This window comes from Peromyscus maniculatus, chromosome 23 (genome assembly GCF_049852395.1).
Source record: "Peromyscus maniculatus bairdii isolate BWxNUB_F1_BW_parent chromosome 23, HU_Pman_BW_mat_3.1, whole genome shotgun sequence".
NCBI classification, from domain to species: Eukaryota; Metazoa; Chordata; class Mammalia; order Rodentia; family Cricetidae; genus Peromyscus; species Peromyscus maniculatus.
In genome coordinates, this window is record NC_134874.1 from 7419421 (window position 1) to 7439038 (window position 19618).

Consider the following 19618-nt stretch of genomic DNA (forward strand, 5'->3'; position numbering starts at 1 on the left):
TAGACAAGTGCAGGGTCCAGATTCGATGCCTCTTGCAGTTGTTGCCACAGAAATGTGAAGTAAACACAAGCAGAAAGGTGTGAACTATGAGGGCAAGAGCCGTCCAGTCTGAGGCCCTTGTGGCTCCCGTTCAGCTGGGGCTGAGGACTGGGGCGTCTGCCCAGAACTGTTGGAAAGCTCCCAGGATCTTCTTCATTTTGCTTTCTTAGCTTGCTTTCCCTCCTTCTGCAGAGTCTAGACCATCAGGAAGAGGGTCTGTGGGACATCTTGACTGGTTGAATGACTGCCGGAGGTTAGATGAAACCAAGCATCATCTCTCCGGATGGAGCGCATTTTAGGAAGGGGCCGCTCGACTTAACACTGTAAAGATTAGAGAGCTTTTTCAACACAAACGATCTCCAATATATGAACCTTAATTTTTCCCCCCCTTGGGTTTTACCAGTTCCTATTGCATAGCTAGGTTCTTCTTTGTCCCTACACTGCAGAAATGTGTCCTCTAGTTGTGGCTATTTATGTACTCGAGTGCAATCCTGAAGTCAGGCTGATGTGATTGGCTTTGTGCACACACTGTCCAGTGGCTTTCCTGGTCACTCATTGAGGTCCCAGACACCCCCCGAGCGGGACAAATGGAGCTGATTGTCACTGCTTCCCTGTCAACCCTGGATTTTGCTCTGAGGTACCAAAATGGTTTCCTTGGTAGCACAGAGCAGGCAGACCTGGACTTCCGGTTACCTTGCAATGTGAGATTACAGGCATGTGGCCTGCAGAAGGTCCTAGAAACTTCTTTTTTAGCTCTGCCCTCCTGACTTGAAAGAGAAAACAACCAGTGATTCTGGAAGGAGGTGCTTTGACAAGGGAACATCCCATGTCACACCAGAAATTAGCTGGGGAACGGGAACCACCGTGGGAAGGAGGTGGTCCTCGGCGCGGTGTCAAGCCTCTTATCAGCCCCTCTGCCCCACCCACCAGCAAGCCAAGCTGCAGCAGCAGATGGACCTGCAGAAGAACCACATCTTCCGCCTGACGCAAGGGCTGCAGGAGGCGCTGGACCGGGCAGATCTGCTGAAGACTGAAAGGAGCGACCTGGAGTATCAGCTGGAAAACATTCAGGTGAGGGCCAGCAGGGGGCGCTGCGGACAGCGGCTGCCTCCTCCTCCTCCTCCTCCTCCACCTTCCTTCCTCCCTCCCCTCCTCTCCCTCCCCTTCATTCCCCTCCCTCTTCTCCCTTTCCTTCCCTCTTTCTCTCTCCTCCTTGACCCCTTCTCCCTCCTCCTCCCCCTCCTCTCCCCCACCCCTGTGTGGTTGTTAGCGTCTTTTGTTTGTATGCTGCGTGTGTTTCTCCAACATTCAATTATGAAAAATTTCAAGCATTCTTTGAAATCGAAAGATCTCTTCATTAGTATCCGCAATCTGAATCCCATAATTAACCATTTGTATTTTTAGTCTTCATATACTTGCTGGTTGTTTGTTTATTTGGGAAATATGCCATGGGTTGTGGGGGAGGTCAGAGAACAGCCCGTGGAAGTCAGTTGTCTCCTCCTTCCAGGTGGGTCCTGGGATCCATCTCAGATAACAGGTTGGTGGCAGGGCTTCTTTACCCACTGAGCCGTCTTGCTGGCCCCATGTTCTCACTGAGCCTCCCCCTCCTTACCGTAAAATCGGGATTGAAGAGTTACCCACCAAATTCCAACGTCCACTTCCGCCCAGCTCTGAGGTCATCTTCGTTTCCATGAATTTCAGGTCCTCTATTCCCACGAGAAGGTGAAGATGGAAGGCACTATCTCTCAACAAACCAAACTCATTGATTTTTTGCAAGCCAAAATGGACCAACCGGCTAAAAAGAAAAAGGTGAGTTAGAGCGCTGTTCAGCAGGAGCAAGACAGTCTTGCTCCATCACCCACGACTGTGTGGACACCACTGTGACAACTAATCGTACGAACAGAAGAAAAGCGTACAATTCTGTCTGTTCTGGGTTGGGCTCTGGGTCCGAATGTAAGCCGAGTAGCCTTTATCAAAGGGAGCTATGGATCAGGACTAGCAGGCCGCTCTGCTCGGGGTAGGATGCTTTCTTTGGCTCCTGCAGAGACGCTCGGATGGAGCAAGTCATCTGCCGAGAAAAGGGCTTATGCGTAGGTGGAATATTAGGGTTCGAAGGTCGTGTGTCTAGGACACTCATGTGGGTAAGGCCATGTGCAATTGGCTTCTGGGAGTTTAGCAGGTCACGTATCTGGGACTCTGGGGCAGGTCTCCAGGGTGATCTAGTCCAGTGCTTCTGCTTAGCTTTATTCTTTGAACTTTTTCAAGACGGAATTTTGCTCCGTAGCTCAGGCTGGACTTAGACTCACAATCGTTTTGCCTTCTGAGTGCTGGGATTTCGGGTGTGCCCTCCCAAGCCTGCCTAGCCCCCGGCTGCTAAATGACTAGCGGGGATACAGGAGGTTGAAACGACCTGGTTAAAACCCGACAGCCTTGCCTTCACCGGCCCTACACTCTCTGCTTTAAATTGTAACGAACAAAGAAACCGGCTGTGACATACGATGCCCTAGGTCCCAGTCCCAGTCTGGGGTCCCGGGGCAGTTAGCTATGGCCAGAGTATGTGAAGATTCCTGTGTGACGATTGCTTTGTGTAAATGAGTCCTGTCCATGCCTTCCCCAACGGCTAAAGAACTTATCCGAGGTTGGCCAAGTGTTCCCGAGTCCCAGAAATGTCTCTAAGGGGCTTGGCAGTTTCCTCCCAAGGGTCTTAGCACACTGTAGTGGCCATGGCAGCAGTTTTAAAGGGCAGGGCTTGACTGGAATAGCCAGAAGAAGGGGGTGAAGGACCGATGCCCTTGATTGGCGTCCGTCTTCCATGTCACCTTTACTGCTGAGGGGTGAGTGCGGTGTTCCGAGGCTGCCTCTTTTGAAGTGCTGGCCACGGGAGGGTTTTCTTGCATACCATGTTATCATATTTGCTATGCTCATGATATTTAATCTTTTTTTTTTTTAATTTTAGCAGCGACTCTTGTCTGGTCGTGTCATTGATGTAGTTAGGGTGTTTGCCTTTGGTTTTCTTTTAGTTCTTTTTTTTTTTTAAATGTCAGATGCGTAATTCCTTTTTTTTTTCTTCTCTTTTGTGTACAGTAAATGTTTCTGTTGGTATTTTTCTTTTTTAGTGAGCCCCTCATTTTGATATCATTTTATCATTCATTTTCAAATTTTGCTTTCTTTTAAAAAAAAAAAAATACAAAAAAACCCCCCACCCCTTCCCCGTGTCTTGTCACCGCGCACCATGAGACAAGTTCAAAGGCAAGAGCGACCTCTGAACCATAGCCATCTCTCCCAGCTCCATCCTCCATCCAACCTGATTGCGTTTTTTTGAGGGGCAAAGACTCTCGGGAAGTGACGCTCCTGTCTTGGGAATGCTAAAGGAAGAGGTGGTAGCCGTTGAAGCATCTTTAACCCTCTCGGCGAAAACTTCCGCACCCCGCTCTTTTTTTTTCCTCCCCCCCAGCGGACTGGAACGGGCTGAGGCTCAGCCTCCCCTCCCTCCCCCTCCCCCCACATGTCCTTTTCCCCCAAACACACTTACAGTGAGTATGTGCCTGGCCTCGGTGGCTTGCTCCTCCTGAGTCAGCTGTCCTTTAGCTCGGGTCCAGTGCCAGTTTCTAGGAGTTAGGAGATATCTCTGTTTCCATTGCTAGGGTTTATTTAGTCGACGGAAAGAGGACCCTGCTTTGCCCACACAGGTTCCTCTCCAGTACAATGAACTGAAGCTGGCCCTGGAGAAGGAGAAGGCGCGCTGTGCAGAGCTGGAGGAAGCCCTTCAGAAGACCCGCATCGAGCTCCGGTCTGCCCGGGAGGAAGGTAGGAGCTCTTGGGGAAGCCTTCAAAGCTACGGACCGGGCCGAAGACCTTTTCCCCCCCATGAGACTGGCCAAGGCTAGTTCAGCCTCTGTTTGCGGCCCGTGCGTTGCCGTTCCAGATGTGTCCCAAGTCTGAATTTTCCAGCCTCCTGGGTGTTGCTGAGTTAGCACAACCCCTGCCCTTTTGGCCTCTGGTCCTTGAAAGACAGCCATGGGCAAGCCTCTCGGTCTGGTCCTCTGAAAGGCTTTGTGGTGTCTCTGCAGCTGCCCACCGCAAAGCCACGGACCACCCACACCCGTCCACGCCAGCCACTGCGAGGCAGCAGATTGCCATGTCCGCCATCGTGCGCTCGCCCGAGCACCAGCCCAGTGCCATGAGCCTGCTCGCTCCTCCGTCCAGCCGCAGGAAGGAGTCCTCGACCCCAGAGGGTATGCTCATGTTGAAGTCGGTTTTCCGCTGTTGTAACAAAACGTCTGAAACAGGGTAGTTTATAAAGAAAGGAAGTCTTATTTGGCTGAGAAATCCCAGAGTATGGTGCCAGCATCTTCTCCAAGGGGATCTCACTGCATCTCAGCATGGCAGAGGGAACCATGTGGCCAGACAGACCTAACCCAGGAGCCCCAGTGCAGACATGGAAGTCTGTCCTCAGGACTCCAGTGTGACACTGCTAAAAGTCTCCTTCCCTGTCTGTTACCCAGAGTCAACCATTGCATTTTCCAGAGTAGCTACTGTTATCTATATAACATAATGTCCCGTGATATGAATATATTTCAAGAACACAAGTAAGTCAGCATAGTGGCACACACCTTTAATCCCAGCTCCCAGGAGGCAGAGGCAGAGGCAGGTAGATTTCCGTGAGTTTCAGACCAGCCAGGGCTACGACAGTGAACATGGGAAAATTAACCTGTGTTTCTTAGGTCCACTTTAAAAAAAAAAAATCTTACTAACACTGTCCCGGCCACTGCAGTCTGCCTCTGTTCATTTTGTACGTTAGTGCATTAGAGCCGCCCTCTGGCAGAGAACTGCACAGTCCCCGTGGTGTGGGTAGATGAGTCCCCTCCTACGGGAGACCTGCCCTTACTGCCACATGCACCTTACAGGACACCCTGTACCTCCAGGAGTGGCTGGGGGTGGGGTGGGGGGTGACTTCTTAGGAAATGAATCAGTGGGTGAAAGGTCATGGGCGCCTCATTCAAATGTGGCCGACTTGCGTCCAGTGGCTGTGACCGCTGACGGGGTACAGGGTTTTCTTTGTGGTCTCTAAAGTAGCATATCACGCAGAGATGAAAAAGGACCTTTTGAAAAGGGCGAGGAAAATGGTTTGGGGAGCCTTGTGGCGGGGGGCAGCAGAGTAGAGTTGTCGTTCGGTACCCTGGCTTCAGCATCCATCTTCTCTAGGTTGTGAGCTCTGATGACGTTGTCTCGTGGCTGTGGTCTTACGGACCAAGGCGCCTTCTCATTGCTGTGTTTATAGGACACCTCGGTCAGAAGGTTTAACTCTATAAGTCATTCGGAGAGGAAAGAACTGTCCTTGGCTACCTGTCCACTGACAATGTCCTGCAACAGTGCTCTGAGCACCGTGCTTCCCCGTGTCCCTCCCGGCTGAGTGTGGCACCCTCTGGGTGTCCATCCCTGTGCATTGGTGGCGTGGTACAGGGACCCCAGCAGAGCAGAGCCCACGGTGTTTTCTGAACTTTTGCTTTGTATAAGGTTGCCTCTCGCCGGGTCACTGTTGAGGGAGATCCAGCACACGTGAGTTGGCGAGTTGGCGAAGTCAGCCTTATTAATTTAACATACCGCAATAGAAATGTAAGAGTCAGTTCTTCAGATATAAAAAGTTTTGAGCTAAAGGCCATTCATGAAAAAACTGGGCGTCAAAGAATTCTTCAGTCAGTTCTTAATAACAAAATAATTCTGCAGTTCATAATTATTACTTTTCAACTGAGTCCCATGAAAAGCATTAGATACATGCTTTCACGACTAAATATTTACAAGTAATCAGTTAATAAGCATTTTTAGGGCTGGGCTAGTGGTGAACACCTTTAGTCCCAGCTTTCAGGAGGCAGAGGCAGAGGCAGAGGCAGGCAAGTCTCTGTGAGTTTGAGGCCAGCCTGGTCTACATAATGAATGAGTTCCAGGCCAGCCAGGAGCTGGCTGCATGAGACCCTGTCATAAACAGCAATAGTCACGCCCTCTGAAATGTTCACAAACATGGGTGCCGTCGTATAGTCAGCTTCTACCGGGAATGTGTTCTTAAATAAAGTAATTATCAGGTCACAGAGGTCTCACTGTCCCACGTATAGATGCATGTGCAGTGGCTATAATAATATGATTTCTGATTGAACAGCTTAATGCAGATGCAATTCACAGCCTCTAGAAATCACCTACTTACAATGTGCATCTCAGGGTTTTCAGTACGCTCACAGCCTTGTCCGATGGTCGTCATACTAACTTCAGGACACCCCTGTGTTGCTGGAGGGCTTCTCTCCAAGTTCCACCAAGCCCCGCAGTCCCACAATCCACGTATAAAATAATCACTTAGACGCTTATAATACTTATAAACTGTATGGCCGTGGCAGGCTTCTTGCTAACTGTTCTTTTATCTTAAATTAACCCATTTTTATAAATCTATACCTTGCCACGTGGCTGGTGGCTTTCCGGCATCTTTACATGTTGCTTGTCCTGGCGGTGGCTGCAGTGTCCCTCCCTCCTTCTTCCTGTTTCCCCAATTCTCCTCTCTCCTTGTCCCGCCTATACTTCCTGTCTGGTCACTGGCCATCAGTGTTTTATTTATATAGAACGATATCCACAGCACCCCTGAAACCAAACAACTGCTGAACTCTGTCAACGGATTTTCCTTGTTTCTCCCTCTCCCCACCCCCGCCACCCACTAACCTGCTTTATTTCTCTGTGGGTTTGCTTTTCTAGGTCTTCCAAATGATTGGGATCGCACTACCCACAGCCCTTTGTGACTGGCTTATTTTCCAGAACATGATGTTTTTGGGCTCCATCTACCTTGTAGCACACATCACGACCCCATTTCTTTTCTTTACACGGCTGTACAATATTGTTTTGGGTGGTGCACCTTACCCATTACGCTGCTGAGGGGCGCTTGAGTTGTCTCTGCTTTTTGGCCGCCGTAAGTTGTGCCGCTGTGAGCAACATGCAGTTGTGCGTGCGTGTGCGTGCGTGTGCGTGCGTGCGTGCGTGCGTGCGTGCGTGCGTGCGTGTGTGTGTGTGTGTGTGTGTGTGTGTGTGTGTTTCTGTCCTCTTGGGCATAAAGCTAGGAGTGGAACTGCTAAGATAATGTCTGTATTGTATTCTTTGGATAACTTTTTGAGGAAATGTCCAACCGGGTCCCAAAGTAACTGGACCATATTCTAGCCTCACTGGAAAGTGCAGAGGATGCCATTTCTCCGCATCCTCTTCAACCCCGGTTCCCCCTTTCTCGGATTCTAGACAATTCTGCGACATGGCACTTTGCTTGCTGTGGTTTTAATTTGCATTTTTCCTAAAGCCTAATGACGCCTCGAGTCTTTTCAGGTTCTTTGGGGCCATTTTTTCCTCTTTGGGGAATTATCTAGCCTAAGCACTGGGTTGTAAGAACTCTAATAGGTGCTCAGCACAAACCCTAACCAGAGACTGTTTCTCCCGCCCCGCAGACTCCCTTTTCGCTTTCAATTAACCATTTTCTCCCTTCAGAATTTAGTCGGCGTCTCAAGGAGCGTATGCACCACAACATCCCTCACCGATTTCACGTGGGACTCAACATGCGGGCCACCAAGTGTGCCGTGTGTCTGGATACCGTGCACTTTGGACGCCAGGCATCCAAATGTCTCGGTAAGAGCAGCGGCCAGGCGTCTGTGCCGGGCACCACTTGTCTCCATCTGTAAAATCTATCGGGTGGAGGCGATGTTGTAAACTGTCACGTCATACATTCGTTGTCAAAAGCTTTTCACTTCCGCGGGAGGGCGCTGTTTTCCCCTCGTTAAAGCAACCATTCCACATGGTGGCTTCAGCACACGACTTCCAAGTCAGCATGTGGAATGCTTCCATCTTTGTGAATCTCCAGCCCCTTTGTGTCAGGCCAGTTTCTCCCCCACTGGCCTGAACTGAACGTGCAAACCTGTTCCTGTATGCCGCCCACATGGGCAGCCTAGGTTGGAGCCAGGAAAGCTGGGTCGAGGGCAGCCGCCCTGTTTCCCGGGCACCTGGGAAAGCATAGGGATGACCTGTGCGCCCAGCTCCCCATGTGGTCTTCCTGGGGGTGGAGAAGCCCACGGCCTGGCTGTCCATGCCCCGCCATCGAGTGGGTCTTGAGGTTGTTCATCGCTCTCCCCTAGAATGTCAGGTGATGTGCCATCCCAAGTGCTCTACCTGCTTGCCGGCCACCTGTGGCCTGCCTGCCGAATATGCTACACACTTCACCGAGGCCTTCTGCCGGGACAAAATGAACTCCCCGGGTCTCCAGAGCAAGGAGCCCAGCAGCGGCTTGCACCTGGAAGGGTGGATGAAAGTGCCCAGGTACCGTTGTAGGGTGGCCTGGGCTCAGGCACGGGCTGGCCTGGGGGCCGGCAGCCATTCCCCACCCCCACCCCCCACATCTTCTAGGGAGGTGTCTTTTTGAGGAAGCCCCTCTGTCTTGCTTCAGCCTGCCTCTTGTGACATTTTCCTGGTCCGTCTTTCTTTTCCCAGGAATAATAAGCGAGGACAGCAAGGCTGGGACAGGAAGTACATTGTCTTGGAGGGGTCAAAAGTCCTCATTTATGACAATGAAGCCAGAGAAGGTAAATTAATGATTCAGGGGGAATATCATTGCACGCGGCTAACCCAGACCTTCCAGTGTTGGCGTGAAGGCTTTGTTTTGGTTTTGGTTTTATTTATTTATTAATTATTATTATTATTTTTTGGACTGCCTCACAAGCCTTCTCTGCTTTCCCATTTTTCAACGTTAAGAGCCAGATGACTTCTCTAAAGGTTATTGGTGCGATACTCAATCTATAGGTCTCCCCCTTGAGGAACCCGCAGGGTGCTGCCCCGAAGATTCCACCTGCTAACACACCAGAGAACTTCCGCCTCAGTCAACTAACCCATAGACCCGCATCGTCACCAGAAAGTTGACTGTGCCCCTCATCTGACACGCCTTATTTTTTTATCTTTCCTCTCTGCCTTGTCTGCACCTCATTTCCTTCCTTGTCCTCGTGCGCCTCTTCACATCCTCTCCTCTCCTCTTCTCTCCTCTCCTCCCCTCCCCTCCTCTCTTCTCCTCTCCCCTTCCCTCCTCTCCCCTCCCCTCCCCTCTCCTCCTTTCATTTACTTCCCCTCTCTTCTCCTCCCCTTTCTTCTTCCCTCCCCTCCCCTCTCCCTCCCTTCTTCCCTCCTCTCCTCTCCTCTTCCCTCCTCTCCTCTCCCCTCCTCTCTTCTCCTCTCTTCTTCCCTCCTCTCCCCTCCTCTCCTCTCCCCTCCCCTCCTCTCCCCTCCCCTTCTCTCCCCTCCTCTCTTCTCCCCTCCTCTCCTCTTCTCTCCCCTCCCCTCCCCTTCCCTCCTCTCCCCTCCCCTCTTCTCCCCTCCTCTTCTCTCCTCTCTCCCCTCCTCTCCTTCCCCTCTCTTCTCTCTTCTGCTCCCCTTTCTTCTCCCCTCCCCTCCCCTCCTCTCCTCTCTTCCCCTTCCCCTCTCTTCTCCTCCCCTTTCTTCTTCCCTCCCCTCCCCTCCCCTCCTCTTCCCTCCCCTCCTCTCCTCTCTTCTCCTTCCCCTCTCTTCTCCTCCCCTTTCTTCTTCCCTCCCCTCCCCTCCCCTCCTCTTCCCTCCCCTCCTCTCCTCTCTTCTCCTTCCCCTCTCTTCTCCTCCCCTTTCTTCTTCCCTCCCCTCCCCTCCTCTCCTCTCCTCTCCTTCCCCTCACTTCTCTCTTCTCCTCCCCTTTCTTCTTCCCTCCCCTCCCCTCCCCTTCTTCTCTCTCCTCTCTCTTCTCTCGTTCTTGGTCCTGTTCTTTTGTTTTCCCTTCCGCCCTTCCTCTTTGCACCAAGCTGGACAGAGGCCGGTGGAAGAATTTGAGCTGTGCCTTCCCGACGGGGACGTATCTATTCATGGTGCCGTTGGTGCTTCTGAACTTGCAAATACAGCCAAAGCAGGTGAGTGGGGCCCCGAAGAGCCCTGCCCCAGAGGTGGGCTGGGTCTGACCAATTGAGAGGGGCAGGATGGAGACACGGCAGTTTGCTATGCCCAGACCTCCGTCCAGTCCCCCATCTTAGCGGGAACTGGGAACTGGAGGCGCAGGGTTTGGCGGGATTCCGATGCCGTGGCATCATCCCTGTCGGGGAGCGTGGGAGGGGCATCCGTGGCCAATCTCGTGCTCCCCGAAATCTTCTAGATGTCCCATACATACTGAAGATGGAGTCTCACCCACATACCACCTGCTGGCCTGGGAGGACCCTGTACTTGCTAGCACCCAGCTTTCCTGACAAGCAGCGCTGGGTCACCGCCTTAGAATCTGTCGTCGCAGGTGGGAGAGTTTCTAGGGAGAAGGCAGAAGCTGATGCTGTGAGTATGACCATGACCGTGGGGGCGGCGCTTCTCTTTGTGGAGTGTGTGGCTGTGGGCACTGTGATGATGGGACTCCCACTGCCGGGCTGGGCTTCCCTCCTGCCCCATCTGTGGGCCCATGGCTACAGCTAGGGGCAGGACTAGCTTTGTGGTGTCGGAGGTCCAGGCTGTAGGCAGCAGCAGGCTAGGGACTTCTGCGTCTCCCTCAGCAGCCCTGCCGGGCAGGGGAAGCTGCGGAGTCGGCCTGGACTAGCCTCCCTTTTCACTCAGGGAGGTCCTTGAGTTCCAGGCCCTCTGACTGTGAACCACAAAGTCTGCCAGTGAGCTCCTGCAGTCCAGAAAGCTGTTCACAGCCTCTCCGGCTGCCTCTGCGGCACCGTTCTCCGGGAGGCAGGTCTGAAATCCCACTTACCCTTAAGACAGTGGAAATGTCGGCATGCCCTGATGACATCACTCCTCCTGGGAACATTCCAGGATGCAGACAGGGCCCACTCCTCATTGGCGTGTGCTCCGCCAAAGACCAAACAGCACTTTTCATACACTTAGCAGTGGGAACATGAACCGTGAGCCTCCTGAAGAGGCTCGTTTAGATGAATTGTGTCTCTTTCCACACACGCGCCTTCTGCTGAAATGTACGTTAATGTGTATACAATAGGCACGAGACTGTACTTCCCGTGAGCGGCAGCCTGTGTGGGTTGAGGTAAAGAGAAGCTTGGCTGGCTCTGGGCGCCTGTGCTTGTGTCTGTGCCGCAGCTGAGGTGGGGAAGGGGGCCTTCCTAACGGCTTGGTAACCCTCCGTGGCTTTACGTTACTTCCTGCAGCAGAATAACTTTCTGTGCGTGCGTGCGTGCGTGACCCACTGGCGTGTGTCTTCGCAAAGTTGAGACTCTGAAGCTAATTAACAGCTGCCCTGGAAAAACCCATAACACCTGTTTTGCCCCTGGGGTTTCAGACAGAAGGTGGGGGCCAGAGCTTGGGGTTATGGCTCAGTGGTCAGGTTCTTGGCCTGGCGTACGTGAGGCTCTGGTCCAGGGTATGCTTTTGAGCCTGACTTTAAATTTCTGTCTCTCTGGATGGTTTGGTTGTAGACAGTTTGAACTCGCTCTGTCTCCTCTTTTCTGTTTTCCTTTCGCATATGGAAAGAAATTACTTGGAAACTCTCTGCTGAAACTGGAAGGTGATGACCGGCTTGACATGAACTGTACCCTGCCCTTCAGCGACCAGGTACGTTGCCTGGGCACCGTCACGGTGGCTGGCCACGGTCACGCACCGTCAGGGTGCATGGGGACGGGGAGGCGTTGGCTTTGTTGCTGTGAAGAACACCGATGATTGTGGTCACGTGGTTTACACTCTCTCTCCGGACTTCTGCCCCGGCAGGTGGTGCTGGTGGGCACCGAGGAAGGGCTCTATGCACTGAATGTCTTGAAAAACTCCTTAACCCACATCCCGGGAATTGGATCGGTCTTCCAAATTTACATCATCAAGGACCTGGAGAAGCTGCTTATGATAGCAGGTGGGAGGCCGGGCGCACAGCCTCTTTATTGACTTTTACAGCACTTGGAGAGCTGAGTGTGTGTCTCTGTTGACGCCTCAGCCGATGAACCCTTTGTCCACATTTGGTTCCCTGTCAGTGTCCGGTTTAGTTTAGACACTCCCAAGGAACACAATGCCGTTATGCCAAGTGGAGGATGCTGAATTAGCCTCCATTGCTATAATGAAACACCTGAGACCAGGCTACTGATGAAGAAAAGAGGTTTGTTTACCCCATTTCTAGAGGCTCAAAAGCCCAAATGGCATTGTGCTGGCTTGATGAGAACTTCCCCTTGGCTGCATCACCTCATGCGGATAGCAGGAGCAGGAGCATGCAGGGAATCAGTAGACTATCACCATACAGGAGCGATGGACAGGGCCAGGTTGACTCCTTTACAAGACCTCTCATGAACTCTTGGGAGCTGCCTTCTGAAACTCAAGACCTCCCATTAGACCCCGGACAGATATACCTCTTGGTTTGTTTAAGTGTGTGTGTGTGTGTGTGTGTGTGTGTGTGTGTGTGTGTGTGTGTGTGTGTGTGTGTTTGCCTGCATGTATACACATGCACCATGTGAGTGCAGTGCCCATGGCCTCAAAGACTGCTTAAAGGCAAACTTTTTCTTTTTTAGATAGGGTCTCGTGTAGCCCAGGCTGACCTTGGACTCCCGATCCTTCTCTTTCCCAAGCATAGGAATTCTGGGAATGTTTCATCCTGCTGGGCCTCAGCCCCATTGTGGGCCATGCCTGAGATGAATTTCTGAGAGCTTGCCTATATTTGAATTTCTAAATGGTCTTAGTGAACAAAAAACACGGAGCCAGAAATTTAGGTTAAAGCCCGAGAGAAAGATCAGAGGAATAGGACAAACCATGGGCTACCCTCACCTCACCAACTCCGCAGCTTCCAAAGAGAGCTTCTTCCTGTATATCACGTTTATACGCCTTTTCTGTTCTGTTCTCTCATTGGCTAGCCCAGCTACATCACTTCCTCTTCCTACACAGCTCTGTCACTTTCTGTCTGTCTGTCCAGACCTCCGGACCTCTATGGTTGGTACTGAGATTAAAGGTGTGTGTCATCACCCTTGGCTCTGTTCCCTAGTGTGGCCTTGAACACACAGAGATCCTGCCCCTAAGTGATAGGATTAAGGGCGTGTGCTACCACTGCCTGACTTCTTAGTTTTCTTGTAATGGCTGCCCCCTTTCCTCTGATCTCCAGGCAAGTTTTATTTATTAAAGCACAAATGAAATATCACCACACTTGCCTCCTGTCTGTGATCGTGATGTGGCTACCACAAGATTCTACTTATGTTTATAAATGCTCAGACCCTGCCTCTGGATTCACACTCTCCAACATTTTTTACACTACTTTCCTCTCTGCACATACTTTTTTTTCTTTTTTTTTTTTTTTAACCATTTGAGTTAATGGCAGGTATGTCCGCAACCAAGTCTGTCAGCATATGAACCTGTGAGCTGGGGTCATTCTGTTATATGTCAGTGGCAAAGATCTTGTTAACCTCATTGCTGTTAATTGGAATTTTATTTATTATTTTATTTTTTGACATAGGTAGCCAGGCATGGTGGCACACGCCTTTAATCCCAGCTCTCAGGAGGCAGAGGCAGGCAGCCTGGTCTACAGAGAGCCAGGATAGCCGGGGCTGTTACACAGAGAAACCTTGTTGTGTTCCCCGCCTCACCCACCCTGAGACAGGGTCTTGCTGTGTAGCCTTAACTGTCCTGGATCTCTCTCTCTGTAGACTAGGCTGGCCTCGAACTCACAGAGATCCGCCTGGCTCTGCCTCCCAAGTGCTAGGATTAAAGGTGTGCACTGCCACCATCTGGCTTAAACCTTGTCTTGAAAAAAAAAATTGAGATAGGTGTCTCAGGCTGGCCTTGAACTTTTTATGTAGCTTGAGAGTGACCTTGAACTTGTGGTCCTCCTGCCTGACCCTCCTGAGTGCAGGGATTACAGGCGCAAGCCACCACATCCTGCTTGGTTCTCATCCCTCCCTTTGTCTCTCACAACATGGTCGCATCAGAATAGTTGGACCCCTTCATGGCTCCCTAACACATTCTTTCTTCCATGTTCTGGGAGCATGTCTGAAATTCAGCTACCATTCTTCAGTTTTATGCCTGCAAAATAACCCCTATTCCCCAAGAATCTGAACCAAGAAATGAGCTGCTTTTCATCTCCGATCTAAAGCATGGGCCCAGATGATGAGTGTGTATAGTGGTCAAGTGTGTCCCTTATCAGAACATCCAAAAAACGTCCCACTGTCTGAAACTTCAGGTATCACCATGGTGCTACTGACGGAAAATTCCCCTGCTTGATCTCATTTGGCTGGTCTCCGTCAAAATTCAGGACACACCCCCTTTCTCCACACTTGTGTGTAAAGTTAACTTTAGGCGATAAGAGGTTTGTGAAACACAAAAGAATTTCGTATGTAGACTCGGGCCCTGTTCCCAAGGTCTTTCATTGTGGATGCAGATATTCCAAACTCAGAAGCCCCTTCTGCCTCCGCTCATCTTGGATAAAAGGCACTCACTCCCTAGTTCGTCCACATAGCTAGCGCCTGTGCTTTCTAGTCATGGGTACTAAGTTGTGTTGGGTGTCTTCGTTTATGGGCCTCCTGCTGACCACAGCCGTTGCTTTCCTCTCAGGGGAGGAGCGGGCCCTCTGTCTGGTGGATGTGAAGAAAGTGAAGCAGTCCTTGGCACAGTCCCACCTTCCTGCCCAGCCCGACATCTCCCCCAATGTCTTTGAAGCCGTCAAAGGCTGTCACTTGTTTGCTGCTGGCAAGGTAAACTCCCCCCTCCCCCTCCCCCTTTAAGACCTTTGCTGATGGACTGTTCTGGAAATCTGCTCCTCTGCCCACCAAACTTGTTGATTCAGCCTTGAAAATTGGTTTTTAGCCGTGAGCACTTGGCGTCCTTTTGGGAGTGAAATAATTTGGGTGGATGCGAAGTTTGCTCGGGCTTTGAATCTGAAGGAAATGTCTGAGAAACATAAAAGCACATGGTGAGTTTGAGGCCAGCCTGGTCTACAAAGTGAGTTCCAGGAAAGGCACAAAGTTACACAGAGAAACCCTGTCTCGAAAAACCAGGGGGAAAAAAAAGCACATTGAAATTCAGGGTTCCAGGGTTCTAGAGTACATGTTTGTATGATGAGCCTCTTGAAAATAATAACGCAGGGACTGGTGAACTTGGGAGGCTGAGGCAGGCAGAGTTCGAGGCTAGCCTGGTCTATATATCAAGTTTCAGGCCTGCCAATATAGAGTCCCTGTCTCCAAACAAAACAAAACAAAACTAATTTGGAAAAAAAGGCAATACAATTTGGAACCGCATGTCTAAATTGAATGAAAATGTGCTCATTGCCAGAAACTTCCAAAATCTAATTTGTGATCGTTACTTGGCGGCCCCTCGGTGCCTGCCAGAGATTGGTTCTGAACTACCACCTGCAACCTAACGAAATGGCAAGATGCTCCAGGCTCTCGTGCTTCCTTCCCGGCCTCCATCATCCAGAGAGGGCCTCACAAGCGTGGGCTGGCCTCTGGACCTTGCTGTGTAGACCAGGCTGGACTTCAGTCAGAGACCTGCCGGTCTCTGCTTCCCACCCGCAGATGAGAGGCAAAACCCCAGCACGCCAGGCTTGAGTCAAGCGTTTGGAGAGCCCCTGTGGACTTGATGTGCTCCCCGAGTGTTTGTTCTAGGGCTGCAGGAAGAGGGCCCTCTTCATGACGAATACTGGTTATGACATGTCTTTTAAAAATGGGGTATGGGGCAGCATGGAATGGATTCTGTCACTTCACCCCCAGGTGGGTCCCCGGGATGGAGCTCAGGTCTCCAGATTCGTGCAGCAAATGTGCTCACCTGCTGAGCCGCCTCGTAGGTCTGTCTGCTGCCTTTCATTCCATTCTGTTCATCTCATCCTGTGGGGGGTTTGTGGGGTCGCTTTGAAATACAGCCTCATACTGTAGTCCAGGATGGCCTCAAACTCATGGCCATGCTCCCGCCCCGGCCTTTGAAATGCCAACATTGCGGGTGTGAGCAGCCATGCCCAGCAACTTCATTAACCTTTAAAGAGGTACAGCTGTGGGCTGGTGAAGATGGTCCAGCTGCACAAGCCTGGTGATCCAGGGTTGATCTCTGATCCCATGTAAAGAGCTGGATGGTGGGTTCCCTAGAGCTGCATCCTCCGAGTCCTGTCCTCGCGTTAACCATCCCCAGTTGTGCGCTCTAGCACTCCCTCAGACACACCCCCATCCCACCGTTAGGGCAGAATTACACACAGATGGCGAGAAGGAGTGGCTGGAGTCCCAGTGAGGGTCTGATCGCTCTCCTCATCCCTTCACAGGCAAGCTGGTGTCTGCAAGCAGGCACAGGTGACTTCATGAACTTAGTGGCCCTTTTCCTCAGAGGACTGAGTTCTGCTGCTTTCAACGGAGTGGAGGGTGGGGAAATCGTCCTCTGACCTTCATCCATACACCATGGCATGTGCATAGGCATGTCCATATGTGTACACACATGCGTGCACACACACACATGCACACTTTAGCAGCAGTTTTGTGGAGATGGAATGTCATTTTTCTGTTTTACCGGCATGTCTGTCTGTGCACCACATGCCTGGTGCCCATGAAATCAATGAGAGTGTCAGAGCCCCTGGAAATGGAGCATGGCCAGTTGTGAGCCACCGTGTGGCTGTTGGGAACTGCATCCTGGCCCTCTCCAGGAGCAGCCGATGCCTCAACCTTAACTCCACCCTCAGCTTTGGACTTTATTGCCTGTGTCACAGCTTTTTTTTTTTTTTCCAAACTTTATTTATCATTATCTTTTGCCTTCGTTTTCTTTCATTTAATTTCCCTTGACTTTTTCCTATTATTCTCCCAATTTCTTACTTAGCTCACCAGGTTCCATTGTGTTTTCTAATATAAGCACTTCAAGGCTATGCATTTTCCTCTGACCACTGTTTTAGCTGCACCTTGTATCTTTTGATGTGGACTTTTTTCTTTATTACCATCCCACATATTTTAAAGTTTTTTCCTATAAACAATGAGTTACTTAGAAATATACATGTTAATTTCCAAAAATGACTTTAAAAAATTATAAATCATTTTTATTTTATTGTTTGAAATACAAAACAAAACTACATGAAATGTGCATGTAAATTATAAAGCCACATAATGTATTGTATACACAGCCTCCCCGACCCCAGAAACAGACATTTGCATTTTCCTCTCTTCTCCTTCAACTGCTGGCCTTCGGTTTATGGCCGTACGTGGGACAGACCTCTTTTCCCTCTCGGTGAAAGACAGAGGCCTGCCTGACAGTAAGAGGTAGAAAAGAGTCGTGATGTAGAACTCCATATTCACAGACCCCACTGAAGAACAACTTTTCCCTCTGGACACAAAGTGTATTAGTTATCTTCTTGTGTCGGTGACCAAATCCCAGACCAGAACATACTTAAAAAGGGATGAGCTTCCCATGGTAGTCAGTCCCTCGGGGCAGGGGGAGCCGTGCCCGCCAGGAGCTCACCTCTGTGTGGGTCAGAAGGCAGAGAGATGAGCGCTGACACCCTTCAGGCTTCCTCCTTTCTGCCCTTCCTGTACCAGTGATTGTTAGTAGCTAACTTGATAGTCTAGAATCACCCGGGAGAAGAGCCTCTGGGCACGCCTTTGGGGATTACCTTTTGTGAATCAAAGTGAACCTTTGCCTTGATTGTGGGCCAGCCCATTCCCTAAGCAGGGCATCCTCGATTGTGTAACCTGAACAAAGCAAGCTGAGCTCCAGCTGCACACACCTGTCTCTCCCTGCTGCACACACCGGTCTCCCTGCTCCAGCTGCACACACCTGTCTCTCCCTGCTGCACACACCGGTCTCCCTGCTCCAGCTGCACACACCGGTCTCCCTGCTCCAGCTGCACACACCTGTCTCTCCCTGCTGCACACACCTGTCTCTCCAGCTGCACACACCTGTCTCTCCAGCTGCACACACCTGTCTCTCCCTGCTGCACACACCTGTCTCTCCAGCTGCACACACCCGTCTCTCTCTGCTGCACACACCGGTCTCTCCAGCTGTACACACCAGTCTCTCCCAGCTGCACACACCTGTCTCTCCCTCCTGCACACACCTGTCTCTCCAGCTGCACACACCTGTCTCTCCCTCCTGCACACACCTGTCTCTCCAGCTGCACACACCCGTCTCTCCCAGCTGCACACACCTGTCTCTCCCTGCTGCACACACCAGTCTCCCCTGCTGCACACACCTGTCTCTCCCAGCTGCACACACCTGTCCCTCCCAGCTGCACACACCTTCTCTCCAGCTGCACACACCTGTCTCTCCCAGCTGCACACACCTGTCTCTCCCTGCTGCACACACCTGTCTCTCCCTCCTGCACACACCTGTCTCCCAGCTGCACACACCTGTCTCTCCTTGCTGCACACACCTGTCTCTCCCTCCTGCACACACCTGTCTCTCCCTCCTGCACACACCTGTCTCTCCAGCTGCACACATCTGTCTCTCCCTGCTGCACACACCTGTTTCTCCCTGCTGCACACACCTGTCTCTCCCTCCTGCACACACCTGTCTCCAGCTGCACACACCTGTCTCTCCCTGCTGCACACACCGGTCTCTCCCAGCTGCACACACCCGTCTCTCCCAGCTGCACACACCGGTCTCTCCCTGCTGCACACACCTGTCTCTCCCAGCTACACACACCTGTCTCTCCCAGCTGCACACCTGTCTCTCTCTGCTGCACACACCTGTCTCTCCAGCTGCACACATCTGTCTCTCCCTGCTGCACACACCTGTCTCTCCCTGCTGCACACACCTGTCTCTCCAGCTGCACACACCCGTCTCTCCCAGCTGCACACACCTGTCTCTCCCTCCTGCACATACCTGTCTCTCCCTCCTGCACACACCTGTCTCTCCCTCCTGCACACACCTGTCCCTCCCAGCTGCACACACCTGTCTCTCCCAGCTGCACACACCTGTCTCTCCCTGCTGCACACACCTGTCTCTCCCTGCTGCACACACCTGTCTCTCCAGCTGCACACACCTGTCTCTCCCAGCTGCACACACCTGTCTCTCCCAGCTGCACATACCTGTCTCGCCCTGCTGCACACACCTGTCTCTCCCTGCTGCACACACCTGTCTCTCCCTCCTGCACACACCTGTCTCTCCAGCTGCACACACCTGTCTCTCCCTGCTGCACACACCTGTCTCTCCAGCTGCACACACCTGTCTCTCCAGCTGCACACACCTGTCTCTCCAGCTGCACACACCTGTCTCTCCCAGCTGCACACACTTGTCTCTCCCTGCTGCACACACCTGTCTCTCCAGCTGCACACACCTGTCTCTCCCAGCTGCACACACCTGTCTCTCCCTGCTGCACACACCTGTCTCTCCAGCTGCACACACCTGTCTCTCCAGCTGCACACACCTGTCTCTCCCAGCTGCACACACTTGTCTCTCCCTGCTGCACACACCTGTCTCTCCAGCTGCACACACCTGTCTCTCCCAGCTGCACACACCTGTCTCGCCCTGCTGCACACACCTGTCTCTCCCTCCTGCACACACCTGTCTCTCCCTCCTGCACACACCTGTCTCTCCCAGCTGCACACACCTGTCTCTCCCTCCTGCACACACCTGTCTCTCCCTCCTGCACACACCTGTCTCTCCCTCCTGCACACACCTGTCTCTCCCAGCTGCA

The 19618-nt window shown here is 51.8% G+C and overlaps 1 protein-coding gene across 18 annotated transcripts in view; it reads left to right on the forward strand.

Annotated features, from left to right (window-relative positions):
- Cit (citron rho-interacting serine/threonine kinase) overlaps positions 1-19618 on the forward strand; it is a 185429-nt gene that overhangs the window by 150635 nt on the left and 15176 nt on the right. For 7 of the 18 annotated variants that reach the window (XM_076560160.1, XM_042268508.2, XM_076560165.1 and 4 more), the window contains 13 exons: positions 970-1110; positions 1741-1848; positions 3684-3846; positions 4110-4274; positions 7549-7686; positions 8190-8370; positions 8542-8633; positions 9870-9974; positions 10214-10383; positions 11042-11086; positions 11530-11610; positions 11764-11899; positions 14572-14711. In XM_076560160.1, the coding sequence (XP_076416275.1) occupies positions 970-1110; positions 1741-1848; positions 3684-3846; positions 4110-4274; positions 7549-7686; positions 8190-8370; positions 8542-8633; positions 9870-9974; positions 10214-10383; positions 11042-11086; positions 11530-11610; positions 11764-11899; positions 14572-14711 (1665 nt within the window). The remainder of the gene's footprint in view (positions 1-969; positions 1111-1740; positions 1849-3683; positions 3847-4109; positions 4275-7548; positions 7687-8189; positions 8371-8541; positions 8634-9869; positions 9975-10213; positions 10384-11041; positions 11087-11529; positions 11611-11763; positions 11900-14571; positions 14712-19618) is intronic. The other 11 variants (XM_076560166.1, XM_042268509.2, XM_015997532.3 and 8 more) reach the window with 3 other exon arrangements.